General features: G+C 40.8%; 1 protein-coding gene, 1 long non-coding RNA gene and 1 pseudogene across 2 annotated transcripts; 1 reads left to right on the top strand and 2 right to left on the bottom strand.

The window, feature by feature from the left end:
* Nucleotides 1-944: 944 nt before the first annotated feature.
* LOC128189707 (uncharacterized) lies at nucleotides 945-7397 on the top strand. The gene is made up of 3 exons (XR_008244267.1): nucleotides 945-1037; nucleotides 1342-1449; nucleotides 7097-7397. It is a non-coding gene; the product is annotated as an uncharacterized LOC128189707 (long non-coding RNA).
* Nucleotides 7398-7792: 395 nt separating this feature from the next.
* Nucleotides 7793-12846, bottom strand: LOC128187522 (mucin-6-like). The gene is made up of 2 exons (XM_052857944.1): nucleotides 12815-12846; nucleotides 7793-11501 (listed from the first exon to the last, which is right to left on the bottom strand). Exons 1-2 carry the CDS (start codon nucleotides 12844-12846, stop codon nucleotides 7793-7795), a joined length of 3741 nt encoding a protein of 1246 aa, XP_052713904.1.
* Nucleotides 12847-14449: 1603 nt separating this feature from the next.
* On the bottom strand, nucleotides 14450-16864 carry LOC128186656 (uncharacterized; annotated as a pseudogene).
* Between the last annotated feature and the right edge of the window lie 462 nt (nucleotides 16865-17326).

Here is a 17326-nt window from a genome sequence, read left to right on the forward strand (position 1 = left end):
GATGAAATTAATTCAATCATTCTCACAGCGCATACGGCACGACTTCAACAGCAGTCTCTCAAATGGGATATAATAGCCTGCTTGGGATATACATGTAATACCTCAAATGAGATATAAATTTGAAGTGCAAAAATTTTTGATTTTGTAATTTTCTAAATAAATCCGCAGAAATTTTATATCAAATGCAACATCTTTTGGTTTGTGATTTTTCCAAAATCATATAATTTGTCAGATTGTTCCCCAAGAAGTCTTGGATATTGAGGCATCAATCTCTGCAGCACTGGGGTAACAAAAAAAACTTGTTTACTAAAAAAGTTGTTGTACATTTCATCTAATTAAAGTTGCTATGGGACATCTGTCGATATGATTAATATGGATTAAAGTACATTATAATCAAAAAATACTTTCACCGGTATAGAATTTTCAAAATTTACAATATTTAACCAAAAAATACGTTTTAAAAATTTTGGAAAGTTAAAAATGTTGAAACCCTAAGCGGGGTTCGAACTCGATACAGATTTCTAGTGAACCCGCTAACCCAGTGCTTACGCTGTTATATGTCGATTTGGGGAAAGAAACTATTTATAAAATTACACTGGATTTTATTGTTTATTTCGATAAATAGTACGTCACATCATGGAAATGCCCATTACCTGATTACACCTCGATTTGACTTATTTTTTGCAAAATAAAAAAAAATAAATATGTTTTTGCACTATAGATACTTTATCGCACTTCGGATATAGATTATTATATCCCATTTGGGAGATTGGTTTCAACTTGTTCAAGAATGATTTTAAATTAAAAACAGTTACAAATCGAAATCCAATGACTCCATGGTCAATGGTTGATTGCCCTACAATTGTGTTCATATGATGATCGCTCACTGCCTGGTCGATCGCATTGCCCACGTGACCAAGAGCAAGGACCACGCACTGTTCTGAGCAGTCCTCGAGATCAGCGGACGTTAATAAATCATGCACGCTCTACAAGAACAGGTTCCCGCCTGGAAATCTGTATTTTGTTGGTTTCAAAAGGTACGTAGAAATTCAAATATTTATATTGTTAGGTCGTCCGATGATTTGATTTTGTTTAAAAAAAAACAAGTCCAACAACCGCCTTAAGCTTTTATCTTTGATTTATGAAACAGATTTGGAAGTAATGCCTCTAAATTTATTTGCAATGGCTCATGAGCTGATCACTTTATACCGGGGGGGGGGGGGGGGGTCGATTCCCCTAACACCCTGCTCTAGATCCACGCATGCAGCTATTATGACTATGAATGCGCTCCGTGAAAATTCTTTTATTCACATTAGTTTCCTTCTATATTACATATTGAAGCAATCCCCGCATGTGTTGAAAACAGCAATGACGGAACGAAGCTAGGAAGTGCCTGGACATGGTCCGCTGAGGGAATTCAACATCAATGCAGCTCTCGGATATTCAAAAGTAAGTTGTTTTGCTATTATTATAATAGTTATAATCAGATACTTTGGTTTCATTAATATTTAAGGGTATCAATTTTCGTGGATAAAGTGAAATTCCCAGTTTCAAGGATACGTAAATTCGTGGCCAGTGGCCTTAGCAATACAAAATGTTATTCGAAAGTTCACTTCAATAAACACTTAATTTCGTAGATGAACTAAATAGCAAAATCCGCGAAAATTGGTATTCAACGAATATTGATGAAACCACAGTACGTAGCATCATGTGGGATTATAGGGAGGGGCAAGGGCGATCGTTGATTTTCTTGGTTGAATTTACATGTATATATATAAAGGAAGAAGAATTTTGAACGAACTGTCCCCTTTCAATCTTATATTAGGATTTTGATATTTGACATAGTATGGTTTTTGTTTCTGTTTTTGTACATATAAACATTAAGGGGAAGTTTGTCACCCACCCACCCACCCCAACTTTCAAAACCGATGACTACGTACCAAAAAAATATTCAACAGCTATCAATAAATAAATGAATCAACAGAGAAAGCATTGTATTGTTTATATTTATTTACAACCTATATATTTTAAGTAATAAATTATTGAAGTAAATTTCAATATCAATTACATTCAATTCACTTCTATATTTCAATTGCTCCTAAAAAAAAAAAAGTAGGGAGACCAACCCCATCTGAATTCAACTGAAAAAAAAATTTCTACGGGAAAAGGTGTGCGACCCCCCCCCCCCCCCCCTCCCCCCGATGCTACGCGCCCGTAGTGTACATTAGATATGATAAATCACGATTCCTTCATGCATGGGAAATTGAGTCTGACGTCACTTCGTGCAGTCCGTGATTTTGTAGGTTGCAAGCCTAAGTATCGATCGATCGGTAAACTGGTTAGAACTGGATCTTACAGATTTCGGTTCTGTCAGCTTCGATAGACTTAAAATATATGGATTGAGGTGATCATATCCAATATAGCTCAACGGGCTTTATTCATATATGCGTCGGTAAGCCCCCTCCTTTGCAAAGTCAGACTAACCATAACAAAAACCATTTTTTAGCTTGTCCAGATTTTTAATAAGTCTAGCCCCCCCCCCCTTCAATTTGGTTCTGATGTCACTGTTATGATAGATTTAATCACATCCGGCCTTATTTAATCACCTCATAATATTCAAAGAATTATTCTTTATAATGACTTATATCAATGTAATTTTCAGCAATTTGCACAAAATAGTCATTGATAAAATGTACTCAAATACGCGTTACAAAGCCGATTTTAATTATTATCACAAAGATGTATTTCTTAAAGCAGCTACTACCAAAGTTCGGGTGTATTTGACATGTCAATAAAAATAATAAATTGTCAATCTTAAAACAGTATTGAATTTTATTTCTGTCAAAAATTGATGTTCTAGTTTTCACTAGCTGCAGGTCTGTAGCTCCCGGTCTGAAAAAAAATAAGGGTGAACGACAAGGGAGTGCAGCGGCTTCACTTCAAATAACATTAAAATATTTCGTCTTTGAAATTTTTTTTTTCTAATATACATAAATTATTCGACAGTTAAAATTATAAGCAAATTTGTTCATTACATGCTCATGTCTTAATTGAAGGAGGGTCAGAGAGATCGAGAACCTTGGAAAACAAAATTATCTATACTCCCAAGTAAAAATTCTGGATCCGCCTATAAATTACATTCAGGTTTTGTATCTATTTGTGGGGCGAATAGTTTTTCAAGATTAATAATATAAAATGAATTTGCATGCGAATTGATTTTCTACAGTTCCAAAAACAGTTCTCTTAATAGTAGACATATATCAATTACATGTATACTCGTATGTAGGTGCATGGGGGTCACCCCCCCCCCCCGGAAAATTTATACTTTTAAGTTATTGAATTTACATAGTAAAATTACTGAAAATAGGGCTTGAACCCCTCCCCCGGAAACAAAGTTATCCCTCGAACCCAACCCCACCCCACCCTTACCCCCCCCCCCCCCAATTTCTGGACATGAAATACCGTTATAATAATTCTATTATGTATTTTTTTTTGTATAAATGCATTCCCAATACCAATAATAAAGGTTCTCAGTTCTCAGCCAATTAAAATTTGCATGGCATCAATCAATTTATTAAATAACGGCGATCAAACTAATGTAGAATTAAAAGTTCAATGTTTTAATCAAACCCATAGTCTTATCATCTTGACACATTTCCTTTTTTCTTAATATTATCTATAGTTTATTGATAAATGCACGATCGATTGATGATCCAAATTCGATCACCAATGACTTGTTTTTTGTTAAACCATCACTATTTTTCTTTTTTAAAAGATTTGTTTATTCTTGAGAAAAAAACCCATTACATTTCCAAAAACAAGTCATGATAATCAAATAATATTTAAAGCTATTATGCCCAGTTAAGGGAATTTGGTCCCTCATAATGTTAATTTTGCAACGGTAAAAACAGACCCATAGTTTGTCAATATGATGATCGGTATGAAAGATTGGCTTTGCCCCCGCCCCCCCCCCCAGTTTTTTGCAATTTTTTTCTTGCTTATCAAGATTTCCGGGGGGGGGGGGGGGGGGGGGGGGGGCTTTTCGCAAAGTTAGACCTAACCATTAGGCACATAGCATAATAGAAGGTTCAGCCCCCCCCCCCCCCCTTTTTCTCGGAGGAAAGATAATTGTTCCGAAATTTACCTTGAAAAGATGGAAATATTGAAATATTGAGATGTTGGAGTCACAGGTATACTACCCCCCCCCCCCCCCCCCCCCCATTAGGAATTTCATGATTTGTGTAAAAAAAATTAATTTTTGGTAGGTAAGAAATTCTTTTTTGAACTATAGGTACATGTATACATCCTCCACACCCTCCACCCCCCCCCCCCCCCCCCCACACACACACACACACACACACCACGGATGAGGATTTTCACAATTTTGGGGGTTAGTTTTTTTTTTGGTTTTTTTTTGCTTGTCAAGATTTCTGAGGATTAGTTTAGCCCCCCCCCCCCCCCCCCCCCCCCACTTTCAATTTCCTTCCGACGCCACTGCATATTAACAATATACATATCTATGTACTTGGAAAAGTAGCTGATACAAATACAAAGATGGTATCATGATCTGTTTATCAAGTATTTCACTCGTTCACCTAGATATCAAAATATTCTGTCCTTTCTTTTGAAAGCATTAATAAGAAATTTACTTAACTTTGTAAACATTGTTTTGTCTTCGTCGGACATTAACCAGAAAAATTTGTCTTTTTTGTTAAAAGTATAAAACTTTTGTTAAGTATTGAGACATAATGGAATAATGAATTTCTTTCTTCCTTATACAATGGACAGTCAGTAAAAAAGTGACATTCATCTTATAAACAATTTTGGTTACTTAATAAATATGTCCTTTTGTTTCTTTGACCAGTTTTATTTTTTACAAGTTCATTTCTACATCTTTCAACTCGTAAGTCGTGTGCACTGATTCTGAATCTACAGAGTATTTTTCCTAATTTCAAGAGATTTAATAAACATATGTTTCCATCATAAAATTTCTTTATCCAAAAAATAAGTATCAAGTTTTCCAGAGTTTAGTTCCTCTTTACGTTTTACTGTCCAGTAATTTAAGAAGCGTTTTAAGTGACTGTTGGTTTATAACAATTGATGAACGGGCGTGTAGATTTCAGTTCTGTTAGTTTCTATAAAGCTACGAATTAACTATAAGTTTCCGTAAGATACCGGGTAGATGTAAATTTAATATTGTATTGTCTGGTAGTGTTTTGATTACTATTGTATTATATGATACTGTGGTATACCAAGCATCAATATCCAATACTCGGGGAATAAGGAATCATTCTTTGGGAATTATGAGGTGATAACTTTGGTTGGGGCGTGATCAAATCCAGTAAAGCTATGATAGATTTGTAATAAGAATATATCTATAGCTATGCTTATATTGACCACTTATGATTTTGTAAAATAAAAAATGTTACCACAAACTTAGTACTCGTCGAGTAAATTAAAATTTGAACTTAAGCCCCCTTCACAATTGGTGCATGAGCACTTAACAACACTCTGCGATCGAAATTTTTTAGCTTCGAACGAGCTCTCGCATACGTTGCACGAGCTCTAGCATTTGTTGCATGCGTTTTTGTGGTCGCATCAAGCCTCCTCAAAATAGTGGACATGCACACTATTCAGACGCGACCGAATGAAATTCAAATTATTGCATTGCAACGCACGAACGTTACTACGAACGTTTTACAACGTTTTGTGTACTCGCAAGAGTGATGCACGATTTTTTTAAGATCGTAAAAGAAATCGCACCTGTTTATGCTGTGTTGTGCGACCATGAGGTGTCTCGTGTAATCTTGCAACTGGATAGAAGGGTTTTTTTTTTCTCCCCGTGATAATTCCGCTCCTACTTAATACGTTTTTGCCTCGTCTTGAATTCGTCCCCACAATTTTGTGGTAAGAGATAACGTGAGACATTGAAATTCGCCAAGTCTTGATCCGCTAACTGACAAAAAGAGCGAAATGACTAAATCTAAAACGGGGGTAAAAAGTTCCCCATTACGGTTTACACCGTATAACATAACTGTTTCAGGCCACAACATGGCTGCGTTCAAGATCGTAGCAGCTAGCCTAGCCGCTAGGTCGTATATATCTAGGTAGATTGAACGGACCACTAGGTTAGCCGCTAAGTCTCAGATTTGAAGTTGGAAATATTCAACTAAAACTAATTATATCGACATAATTTGTTAATTATCACTATAAGTAAATAGATTTCATGTTTGTTACAGAATGGTAACTAAGGTGGCTATCTTGAATTTGATGCTTAGCATAAACTTTTCAGGCTACGAATATCTATATAGCGGCTAGGATAGCCTACCGTTCTACTACGTAGCCCTACGTAGCAGCTACGATCTTGAACGCAGCCCTGGTCTTGTTTTTTGATTTTGCTTTTGTCATCCTCTTGGGTGGGATCTTTTCTTGCATTCTCTTGCATTCAACTATATGTATACAGAAGAGCTACGGAAACGGGCAGTATATAATGTATACCCCCTCTTACTCGTACGATCATCCGTACAATGAAACGAATGATCGGACGAGTTCCGCTTGTCCTATCGCATTGGCGAACGTTCAATTGTCCGATCATCTGGTCTTTCGTACGATCCTATCGCATTATCTTACAACACTCGCTTTCAATGTACAACAGTCGCATATAGACGCAAGATATATCACAAGATTCAATGCATTTACATCGCACAACGGTCGCTCTGAATCGTGCGATTTTCGTACAAGTACTTTTTCATATGCGATTATCTTGGCAACAGTTTCCGAACCTTATCTAACTTTTTTTGTCGCACGAATATTTTGTCGTTTCTGCTCGTGCGCTAATTGTGAAAGGGGCTTTACAGAAATGTTGGAAACATATTTTTTTTTTATTTTTCATTTCCAAAATATAAACAAAAATTGTAAAAGTTAGGTGAAAAGTAAATTCTATTATGATTTTTTTTAGTCATATTGAATTACTTCAATAACAGAAATTATGCTTGGTAAAACTACATGTAGCCAGTAAATTTGATTTTCTAATTTGTGATTAACAAAGGAATTGTATATATGTATATTAAACTACTTATGTTCAATATAATTGTAGCTACAAAATAGAACCGGACATCAGGCAAGGCATTCAAGGCATTGAGAGACGTCTTGCGTTTAAATGCTAGAAAAAGAAATATAGGCCAGCCGTTGAAGAGAGAGTTGTGCAGCTTATAATAATGGTCAAATTCCTGGCCAATTTGTGCAGATAGGCAGTTTCCCTTAGATTCAAAGTTTGACAATAGAACTTCGAAAATGATTCTTGGTTGGCGCAAAAGACTGTACTTTATCGAATGATGAAAGTGTTTGTGGACTTGCATACATGTATTTATATGTTTGACGTTATATTAATAAAGTTCTGTGGTTTTTGTTATCTTTGAGAGAGGAAGTGAGTGAATGAAGAGAGCAGGGGGAGGGGATAGTGAGTGTTGGGGAGAGTGGATTGAGAGAGTAAATTAGTCAAGTACTCTCCCTCTCTAACTCGTTCACCCCAGTCTCCTTTCTCCCACTCTCATTTATCAAATCTTACTCATAAGTGTGAGCGTGGGGAGAGAGTGGAGTGTGAGCGTGGGAAGGGAGAAGAGTGTGCAAGTGGGGAGAGAGTGGAGCGTGTGAGTAGGGAGAGAGTGGAGCGTGTGAGTGTGGAGAGAGTGGAGTGGGAGAGAGAGTAGTGTGAGCGTGGGTGGAGTGTGAAAGTGGGGAGAGAGTTGAGTGTGAGCGTGGGGAGAGTGGAGTGGTGAGGGAGAGGAGTGTGCTAGTGGGGAGAGAGTTGAGTGTGAGCGTGGGGAGAGTGGAGTGGTGAGGGAGAGGAGTGTGCTAGTGGGAAGAGAGTTGAGTGTGTGAGTGGGGAGAGCAAGAGGAGTGAGTGAGTGGGGAGAGAGTGGAGTGTGTGAGTGGGGAGAGAGAGGAGTGAGTGAGTGGGGAGAGAGTGGAGTGTGTGAGTGGGGAGAGAGTGAAGTGTTGGAGAGGGGAGTGAGTGAGTGGGGAGAGAGAGGAGTGGAGAGACAGAGGAGTGTGAGATAGGGGAGTGAGTGAGTGGGGAGAGAGTGTAGTGTGAGCGTGGAGAGAGAGTGGAGTGTGAGCTTGGAGAGAGAGTGGAGTGGGAAGAGAGTAGTGAGTGGGTGGGGAATGAGTGGAGTGGGAGGAGAGTGGAGTGTGAGAGTGGGGAGTAAGTGGAGTGTGAGCGTGGAATTAGAGAGGAGTGTGAGAGTTGGGTGAGAGAGGAGTGTGGAGGGAGAGGAGTGTGAGAGTGGAGTGTGTGAGTGGGGAGAGAGTGGAGTGTGAGCGTTGAATGTGAGTGGAGTGTGAGCGTGGGGAGAGAGTGGAGTGGGGAGAGAGTTGAGTGTGTGAATGAGTGGGGAGAGAGGGGGCGTGAGTAGAGTGTGAGAGTGGAGTGTATGAGTGGGGCGAGAGTGGAGTGTGAGCGTGAGGAGAGCGAGGAGTGTGTGAGATAGGGAGAGAGTGAAATGTGTGAGTGAGAAGAGAGTAGAGTGGAGAGAGGGTGGTGGGGGAAGTTATTGGAGTGTGAGAGTGAGGGGAGTGTGTGAGTGGGGCGAAAGTAGAGTGGGGAGAGAGTGGATTGTGAGTAGGGAGAGATTGAAGGTGAGCGTCGGAAGAGAGTGGAGAGTGAGCGTGGGGAGTGAGTGGAGTGTGAGGGTGGGGAGAGAGTGGAGTGGAGTGTGTGAGTGGAGGTGAGCGTGTGAGTGAGATAGGGAGAGACTGGAGTGTGTGAGTGAGGAGAGAGTAGAGTGGGGAGAGAGTGGTGGGGTAAGTTAGTGGAGTGTGAGAGTGAGGCGAGTGTGGAGTGTGTGAGTGGGGCGAAAGTGGAGTGGGGAGAAAGTGGAGTGTGTAAGTTGGGGGAGAGTGGAGTGTGTAGGTGGGGAGTGAGTGGGTGGGGAGAAAGGAGTGTGAGAGAGTAAAGTGTGTGGAGTGTGTGAGTGGGGAGAAAGTGGAGTGAGGTGAAAGTGTGGAGAGAGTGAAGTGTGAGAGATGGTAGTGAGTGAGTGGGGAGAGAGTGGAGTGTTTGAGTAGGGAGAGAGTGGAGTGGGGAGAGAGTGGATAGTGAGAGTTGGGAGAGAGTGGAGTGTGTGAATGGAGTCAGAGTGGAGTATGTGATTTGGGAGAGAGTGGAGTGTGAGAGTAGGGAGAAAGTGAAGTGTGAGAGTGGGGAGATAGTGGAGTTTGAGAGTGGGGAGATAGTAGAGTGGGGGGAGAGTGGATTGTGAAGGTCGTGAGAGTGAAGTTTTATAGAGGAGAGTGTGTGAGTAGGAGAGAGTGGAGTGGGGAGAGAGCGGAGTGTGAGAGTGTGGGAGTGGGGAGAGAGTGGAGTTGGGAGTGAGCGAAATATAAGATGGGGAGAGAGTGAAGAGAGAGGGGAGTGAGTGGTGAGAGAGGGGAGTGAGTGGTGAGTGAGTGGAGTATGTGAGTGGGGAGAGAGTGGTGTGTGTGGGTGTGGAGTGAGTGTAAGTGAGGGGAGAGAGTGTACTCTGGAGTAGGGAGAAAGTGAAGTGGTGAAAATAGTGTGAGAGTGGGGAGTGAGTGGAGAGTGAGAGTGTGAAAAGGGTGGAGTGGGAAGAGAGTGGAGTGTGAGAGTGCGGAGCGAGTGGAGTGTGAGATAGGGGAGTGAGTGAGTGGGGAGAGAGTGGAGTGTGAGAGAGTGGAGTGTGATAGTGGGGAGAGAGTGGAGTTGGGAGTGAGTGAAATGTGAGATGGGGAGAGAGTGAAGTGTGAGAGAGGGGAGTGAGTGGTGAGAGAGGGGAGTGAGTGGTGAGAGAGTGGAGTATGTGGGTGGGAGAGAGTGGAATGTGTGAGTGTGGAGAGAGTGGTGTGTGTGAGTGGGGAGAGAGTGGTGTGTGTGAGTGGGGAGAGAGTGGAGTGTGAGGTGAGAGTGGGGAGAGAGTGGAGTGTGAGGTGAGAGTGGGGAGAGAGTGGAGTGTGAGAGTGGGGGACGAGTGAGTGGGGAGTGTAAGAGTGGGGAGAGAGTGGAGTGTGAAATTGGAGTGTGTGGGTCGAGAGAGTGTGTAAGTTTGGGGAAAGAGTGTAAGTGGAGTGGGGAGAAAGTGGATTGGTGAGTGTTAGGAGAGAGATTTGAGTATGTAATTGGAGTGTAAGATTGTGGAGAGAGGGGAGTCGGGAGAAAGTGGAGTGGAGTGTGACGGTGGAGAGAGAATGGAGCGTGTGAGTGGTAAAGAAGTGGAGTGTGTGAGTGGGGAGAGAGTGGAATGTGAGATTGGAGTGTGCGAGTAGGGAGAAAGTGGAGTGTGGGAGTAGGGAGAGAGGTGGGAAGAGAGTGGAGTGTGCGAGTGGAGAGAGTGGAGTAGAGAGTGTGAGTATGGAGAGGAGTGTGAGAGTGGAGTGTGTGATTTGGGAGAGAGTGGAGTGTGAGCGTTGAATGTGAGTGGAGTGTGAGCGTGGGGAGAGAGTGGAGTGGGGAGAGAGTTGAGTGTGTGAATGAGTGGGGAGAGAGGGGGCGTGAGTAGAGTGTGAGAGTGGAGTGTATGAGTGGGGCGAGAGTGGAGTGTGAGCGTGAGGAGAGCGAGGAGTGTGTGAGATAGGGAGAGAGTGAAATGTGTGAGTGAGAAGAGAGTAGAGTGGAGAGAGGGTGGTGGGGGAAGTTATTGGAGTGTGAGAGTGAGGGGAGTGTGTGAGTGGGGCGAAAGTAGAGTGGGGAGAGAGTGGATTGTGAGTAGGGAGAGATTGAAGGTGAGCGTCGGAAGAGAGTGGAGAGTGAGCGTGGGGAGTGAGTGGAGTGTGAGGGTGGGGAGAGAGTGGAGTGGAGTGTGTGAGTGGAGGTGAGGTGAGTGGAGTGGGGAGAAAGTGGAGTGTGTAAGTTGGGGGAGAGTGGAGTGTGTAGGTGGGGAGTGAGTGGGTGGGGAGAAAGGAGTGTGAGAGAGTAAAGTGTGTGGAGTGTGTGAGTGGGGAGAAAGTGGAGTGAGGTGAAAGTGTGGAGAGAGTGAAGTGTGAGAGATGGTAGTGAGTGAGTGGGGAGAGAGTGGAGTGTTTGAGTAGGGAGAGAGTGGAGTGGGGAGAGAGTGGATAGTGAGAGTTGGGAGAGAGTGGAGTGTGTGAATGGAGTCAGAGTGGAGTATGTGATTTGGGAGAGAGTGGAGTGTGAGAGTAGGGAGAAAGTGAAGTGTGAGAGTGGGGAGATAGTGGAGTTTGAGAGTGGGGAGATAGTAGAGTGGGGGGAGAGTGGATTGTGAAGGTCGTGAGAGTGAAGTGTTATAGAGGAGAGTGTGTGAGTAGGAGAGAGTGGAGTGGGGAGAGAGCGGAGTGTGAGAGTGTGGGAGTGGGGAGAGAGTGGAGTTGGGAGTGAGCGAAATATAAGATGGGGAGAGAGTGAAGAGAGAGGGGAGTGAGTGGTGAGAGAGGGGAGTGAGTGGTGAGTGAGTGGAGTATGTGAGTGGGGAGAGAGTGGTGTGTGTGGGTGTGGAGTGAGTGTAAGTGAGGGGAGAGAGTGTACTCTGGAGTAGGGAGAAAGTGAAGTGGTGAAAATAGTGTGAGAGTGGGGAGTGAGTGGAGAGTGAGAGTGTGAAAAGGGTGGAGTGGGAAGAGAGTGGAGTGTGAGAGTGCGGAGCGAGTGGAGTGTGAGATAGGGGAGTGAGTGAGTGGGGAGAGAGTGGAGTGTGAGAGAGTGGAGTGTGATAGTGGGGAGAGAGTGGAGTTGGGAGTGAGTGAAATGTGAGATGGGGAGAGAGTGAAGTGTGAGAGAGGGGAGTGAGTGGTGAGGAGGGGAGTGAGTGGTGAGAGAGTGGAGTATGTGGGTGGGAGAGAGTGGAATGTGTGAGTGTGGAGAGAGTGGTGTGTGTGAGTGGGGAGAGAGTGGTGTGTGTGAGTGGGGAGAGAGTGGAGTGTGAGGTGAGAGTGGGGAGAGAGTGGAGTGTGAGGTGAGAGTGGGGAGAGAGTGGAGTGTTAGGAGAGAGATTTGAGTATGTAATTGGAGTGTAAGATTGTGGAGAGAGGGGAGTCGGGAGAAAGTGGAGTGGAGTGTGACGGTGGAGAGAGAATGGAGCGTGTGAGTGGTAAAGAAGTGGAGTGTGTGAGTGGGGAGAGAGTGGAATGTGAGATTGGAGTGTGCGAGTAGGGAGAAAGTGGAGTGTGGGAGTAGGGAGAGAGGTGGGAAGAGAGTGGAGTGTGCGAGTGGAGAGAGTGGAGTAGAGAGTGTGAGTATGGAGAGAATGAAGTAAGTGAGTGGGGAGAAAGTGGCGTGTGTCAGTGGGGAGAGAGTGGAGTGGAGAGTGAGAGTGGGAAGAGAGTTGAGTGTGAGAGTGGGGAGAAAAAGGGGAGAGAGGTGAGTGTAAGAGTGGAGGGTGAGGGTAGTTTGTGATTGGGGGTGGAGTGAAGAGAGAATGGAGTGTGTGAATGGGGAGAGAATGGTGTTAGTGAATGGAGAGAGAGAGAGAGAGAGTCAAGTGTGAGATTGGGGGTGAGAGTGAAGTGAAAGAGTGGAGTGAGTGAGTTGATGAGTAAGTAAGTAGGGAGAAAGGGAAGTGGGTGAAGTGATTGGGGAGAGAGTGGTATGAGTGAGTTGATCAGTAAGTCCGTTGGTGGATGGAAAAAGGTGCTGGGAGTGGGGAGAAATTGGAGTGAGTGAGTGGAGAGAGAGTGCAGCCAGTTAGAGGGGATAGAATGGAGTGGGTGAGTGCATGAAAATAGAGTTGAGTGAGTGGAGTAAGTGGAAGAATAGGGAGAAAGTTGGCTGAGAGAGTGCGGAGTGAGACTTCTCCTATTTATGGCACATAAGTATGCCCTTCTCGCAGTTGATTGACAAACCTACTTTGTAGTTGATTTGAAATCCTCCACAGCCATGATCTCTCTTCCCACTTGTTATTTTTTTCGTATTACATGAGCAGCATAGCGAGACACACTGCTGACATTCCATTTGGTTAAAGCCACTTTTTTCGGTCTTATGTCCATTGGTTATTGTTGTTGGATTTTGTTTCTTAATTTATTTTTGTTTTTCTTTGTTTTTTAATTCATCCTTCCAATCCCCTCCTTTTTTTTTTAAAAATAGTAATCTGAAATTTCGTCTTTATATGATGTTGAAAAAAAATATGATTGCTATTAAACAGCTTTGTGATTTCGCCATTTCTTGATAGAAAAAATTAGATATTTTTTTTGAAAAGTGTAGCCGAAATACCGTAGAATTAGCATCAAACAAAGAAAGAGATGAATGATGAGGACAATTGTCGAATGGACGTGCTATCGAAGAAACTGGAGATATTCCACAAGTTGGGAAAAAGGTCCCTGGAGATAGATGCGTAGGATGGGGGGGGGGTGTAAAAGAACAAAGAGAGAGGAGAAAAAAGACTGTGCAAACCAAATAGGCTGGCGAAAGAAAAGTTGTCGGCTCACAACACAGACCCAGCAGAAGCACTCGGTGATGTTAAGAAATAAGGAGAAGAAATATTGCAACTACCAACACTGGAACAGAAATAGGTTTATTTTCAGGAAGCTTGACCATATACAAATGCTTCATAGAAAAAATTGAAGTTGGAGGAGTAAATGCTTAAAATGATAATGAAATTGGCATGAAAGATAAAGCGGCGTCGCAAACGCGGGGCAAAAAATAATGAGAAATTGGTAAACAAAAAAGAAACCTTTGTGTAAATATATGATGAAAAATTCTCTTGATTTTACTTTAGATGAATAGATATTCTACCCAAGATAACGATGTTAACGAAGTAATTACTATCTCCCTTAATTGTTTTTATTCCGGTTGAAATGGGTCGGGGGGGGGGGGTAACATGTTAAAAAGCATGTAATATTTTGTTAAAACATTGCACATATACATCTAAAATAAATATTAGTCTTATAAATGTCTTACTCGATATGTATATATTTTTTTAATAATCCAGTAAGTCGGGAGCAAGAAAACCGCCGGCTGACTATTAATAAAATGCAAAAGCCATGATGGAAAAGATGAATATGCGTGGTACAGCAGATGTTTATTATATAAATATATAAATACTTATTTTAATTGTGTTGTTACAAGCATATATTATATATATTCAAGACTGTGGAGAGAGAGAGAGAGAGAGAGAGAGAGAGAGAGAGAGAGAGAGAGAGAGAGAGAGAGAGAGAGAGAGGAGAGGTATTGTATAGCATTGAAATTAATTTTTCCAAAACAAAATACTCTCTTTGTTTAAAAAAAAATTGCTTAAAAAATGAAAATAAAAGGGGTTTTCAATGCATAAATCGATTTTTATAGAGCTTGATAATATTTTTCTACAACACGAAAAATACAACAAAAAAGATAATAACATGAAAATATACATTAAATTGATAATTTGAAATAAGCAATAACTTTTAAATTCATTCAAATAAAAGTAAAAAGCATGAAGTACAATGATATGAATCGACTAGATGGTTCTTCCATAAATGTTGCTGAATTTCCGTTGAATATCTTAATTTATCGAAATCCGAGGAATCTTAGAAACCGGCGGCCAACAGAGAGCTTCTTCTCTTTGGAGGGAATCTGAAAATGTAAAGAAAGAAAATATACACCCACCCACCTATAATTAAATTTATTTTAAGACAAAAATGACCTTTCTAAATTTTAATAATTAAAATGACGGATGAATTTACATACCAAACAATCTACTAAATGATCCGCCACCGATTCCTCAGAGGTACTAGTACTACATGTAGTGTTCGGCGGATCCACATCTCCCAGTGGTGTCTCTATAATCTGCTAACAGAGTAACGTCAAAAATCAGAACTAGTTAAATGCAGTGATGAATACACCATCTAAATTTGAATTTAAAAAATGATTCTTCGACATCATTAGATAATTAGAACAAATTGATCCTATCGTAAACATTCCATAGATGGTTGTTTTGAATTTTGTTTTTTTTATATAACGCGAGAAATTAGACCTGCTAGTCTTTTAAATTTGATAAGCTTGATAAGAAGATTGATAAACAAAACAAAATAATATTTTTGATATATTCAAACTCTCCCTGACAGATCTTTCACATTAACATTATACATACCTGTGGCGTATTTCGGAAGCCATCAATCTCAAAAAAGAGTAATTTTCTGGGTACGAAGCAGTTGTCTTCTTCGTCTTCAAAACCAAAACCTTTTAGAAACACAATTTTCTGAAAAATAATCAAAAGATCGTTAATACTTATCCGAATACAAGAATGTTCTTAAGATTTCTCATATTCATTCAGAAATATTAATTCTTCTATCTGTTTTGAATTCGATACGAAATTTAAATACCTTAAGCTCAGCATGAACAGCCATCATTTGCTCTGCCTTTATTTTTGCACACTTTTCCATCATCAGTTTTCTTTTCTCCGAGTCGAATGAGGTCTGGAAAGATAGAAATCGAAAGTTCTTTTATACTTATCCAAACACGTTCTTTCGATCTCTGATACTTATTCGGAACACCCCCTCCCTTTCCCCTTTTTCCAATTTTGATACGAAATATACAGTACCTTTAGTTCAGCATGAACAGCAGCCATCATCTGCTTTGCTTTCATCATCTCACATTTTTCCATCATCAGTTTTCTTTTCTCCGAGTCGAATGACGCCTGAAAGGATAATGACACAAATTTTCAATGCTGCTTATTAATCTAAACATTACTGTCGATCACAAATTTGTAGCAAGCGGAATTATTTCCTATGCTAAACTTTTTTTTTCATAACATTTCAAAAACTGCATTAATATAAACCCACAATGATCTTTTCTAAAATTCCAAGAGCACAAAATCTTACCAGCAGCTGCTGGTGTACTGCTTTCATGGCTTTTTTTTCTGTCCTCCATGTCTATCTCATTAATCTCGTCTTTTTTCGGGGGCTCCGAATCTTCATGATCTTGACTCTGAGGAGCCTATCAACAACACCAAAGGTATTATAAAGGAAATTTAAACGCATAGGGGGAAAAAGAAGAATTACCGGTGTGTATATAGATTTTCTTTTTATTTATACAGATTAAATATACCTTCAAAGCTGCAGCCTCCTCCAGCAATCTTTTACGAGCCTTCCCCACGACTTCTCCGACATATATCTAAATAGAAATACAAATAATGACCATTGTGTATTTTTATTTCTCATCGGAGTGAGAACTCCAAAAAAGGGGTTGTGATTCAACCAGAATTATTTTGGTAACTTACCTTTATTTCTTCAAAGTTAACTTTCGTCTTAGTCTGTAAAACGAAGGCAAGGCATTTCATTAACGTTTGATATTTTATGCGATGTTTGTAAAATAAATTTTTCTAATTATAATCATATTCACTAATGTTTTATTTTCTAGAATGGCATAAAACATTACCTCTTCACTTGCTTTTTTTCCATGAAGGCTTTCAAAGTATTCGTTCGTTGCCCAGCTGGGTAGAAAATCCTGTAAAAAAAAAAAACTCTTTAGATCTATCATAGTGCAATAAAGCTGGTTGTGTACCGATATATAATAAAGATCATTGAAAAAGAAAGGGATTATTGTGATAGGATAGTGAATATCGAGTAAGAAAATTTTTCAATACTTACGTGAACATCCGCATTTTGTGTATTTATTTTCTTGAGATTCTCGATGGTCTTTGCAATCTTTTTGTGACGGACGTGTTCCCTCTGAAAGTATTTCATTCATGTCTATCAGATACGTGTATATGTAACGGGATGGGAGAAATAAAGACTAACAAGTATAGGAAGTTAATAAAACAAAATAAATATACTTTTTTAAAATTATGTTTACGATACTTGCCATTTTCACTTGATCATCTGATGTTGGATCATAGTAATGGGGTTTTAAATCTTTGAATTCTCTCTGCATCTTCATTGTATACATGTCTTCGCTCTGCGATTTGTTTGGTAACATAGGAAAATGATCTATGACGCGTTATGAAAACGTCATAAACGTGATGACGTCACAATACATATCTCTCTCTCTCTCTCTCTCCATATTTTAAGGTTTTTAAAAAACAAAATATATAACATATTATATCGGCTGGTATATGGTATAGGTAGCCATTGGTGATCGTAAACCGGTGGCTGACATAGGCGTCGGAACCGGGGGGGGGGGGGGGGGGGGGGAGGGGGCTTAGCCCCCTTACTTTTTTTTTTTGCAAAGTTAGACCTAACCATCAGGCACATAGCATCAGGGAGGGGCCAGGCCTCCCACCCCCCACTTTTTCTCGCTGCAAACAGTATATTTCTTAAATTCTAATGTAAAAAATTGAAGTATCAGAAAGGTGCCCCCCCGCCCCACATTACCGGCAGAATGTAAGGAATTCAAATGAATATAAGGAAATATTAAGAGTGATATTGAAAATTGTAGTCATAGGTA

This window comes from Crassostrea angulata, chromosome 6 (genome assembly GCF_025612915.1).
Source record: "Crassostrea angulata isolate pt1a10 chromosome 6, ASM2561291v2, whole genome shotgun sequence".
Classification (NCBI taxonomy): Eukaryota; Metazoa; Mollusca; class Bivalvia; order Ostreida; family Ostreidae; genus Magallana; species Magallana angulata.

Excerpts from the sequence above, each read along its gene's own strand:
- LOC128187522 (XM_052857944.1), bottom strand. The coding sequence starts at position 12,846 with ATGGCTGTGGAGGATTTCAAATCAACTACAAA. Across the intron at positions 11,502-12,814 it reads GATTTCAAATCAACTACAAA|AGTACACTCTCTCCCCTCAC; the intron begins GTAGGTTTGTCA and ends TCCCTACTCCAG.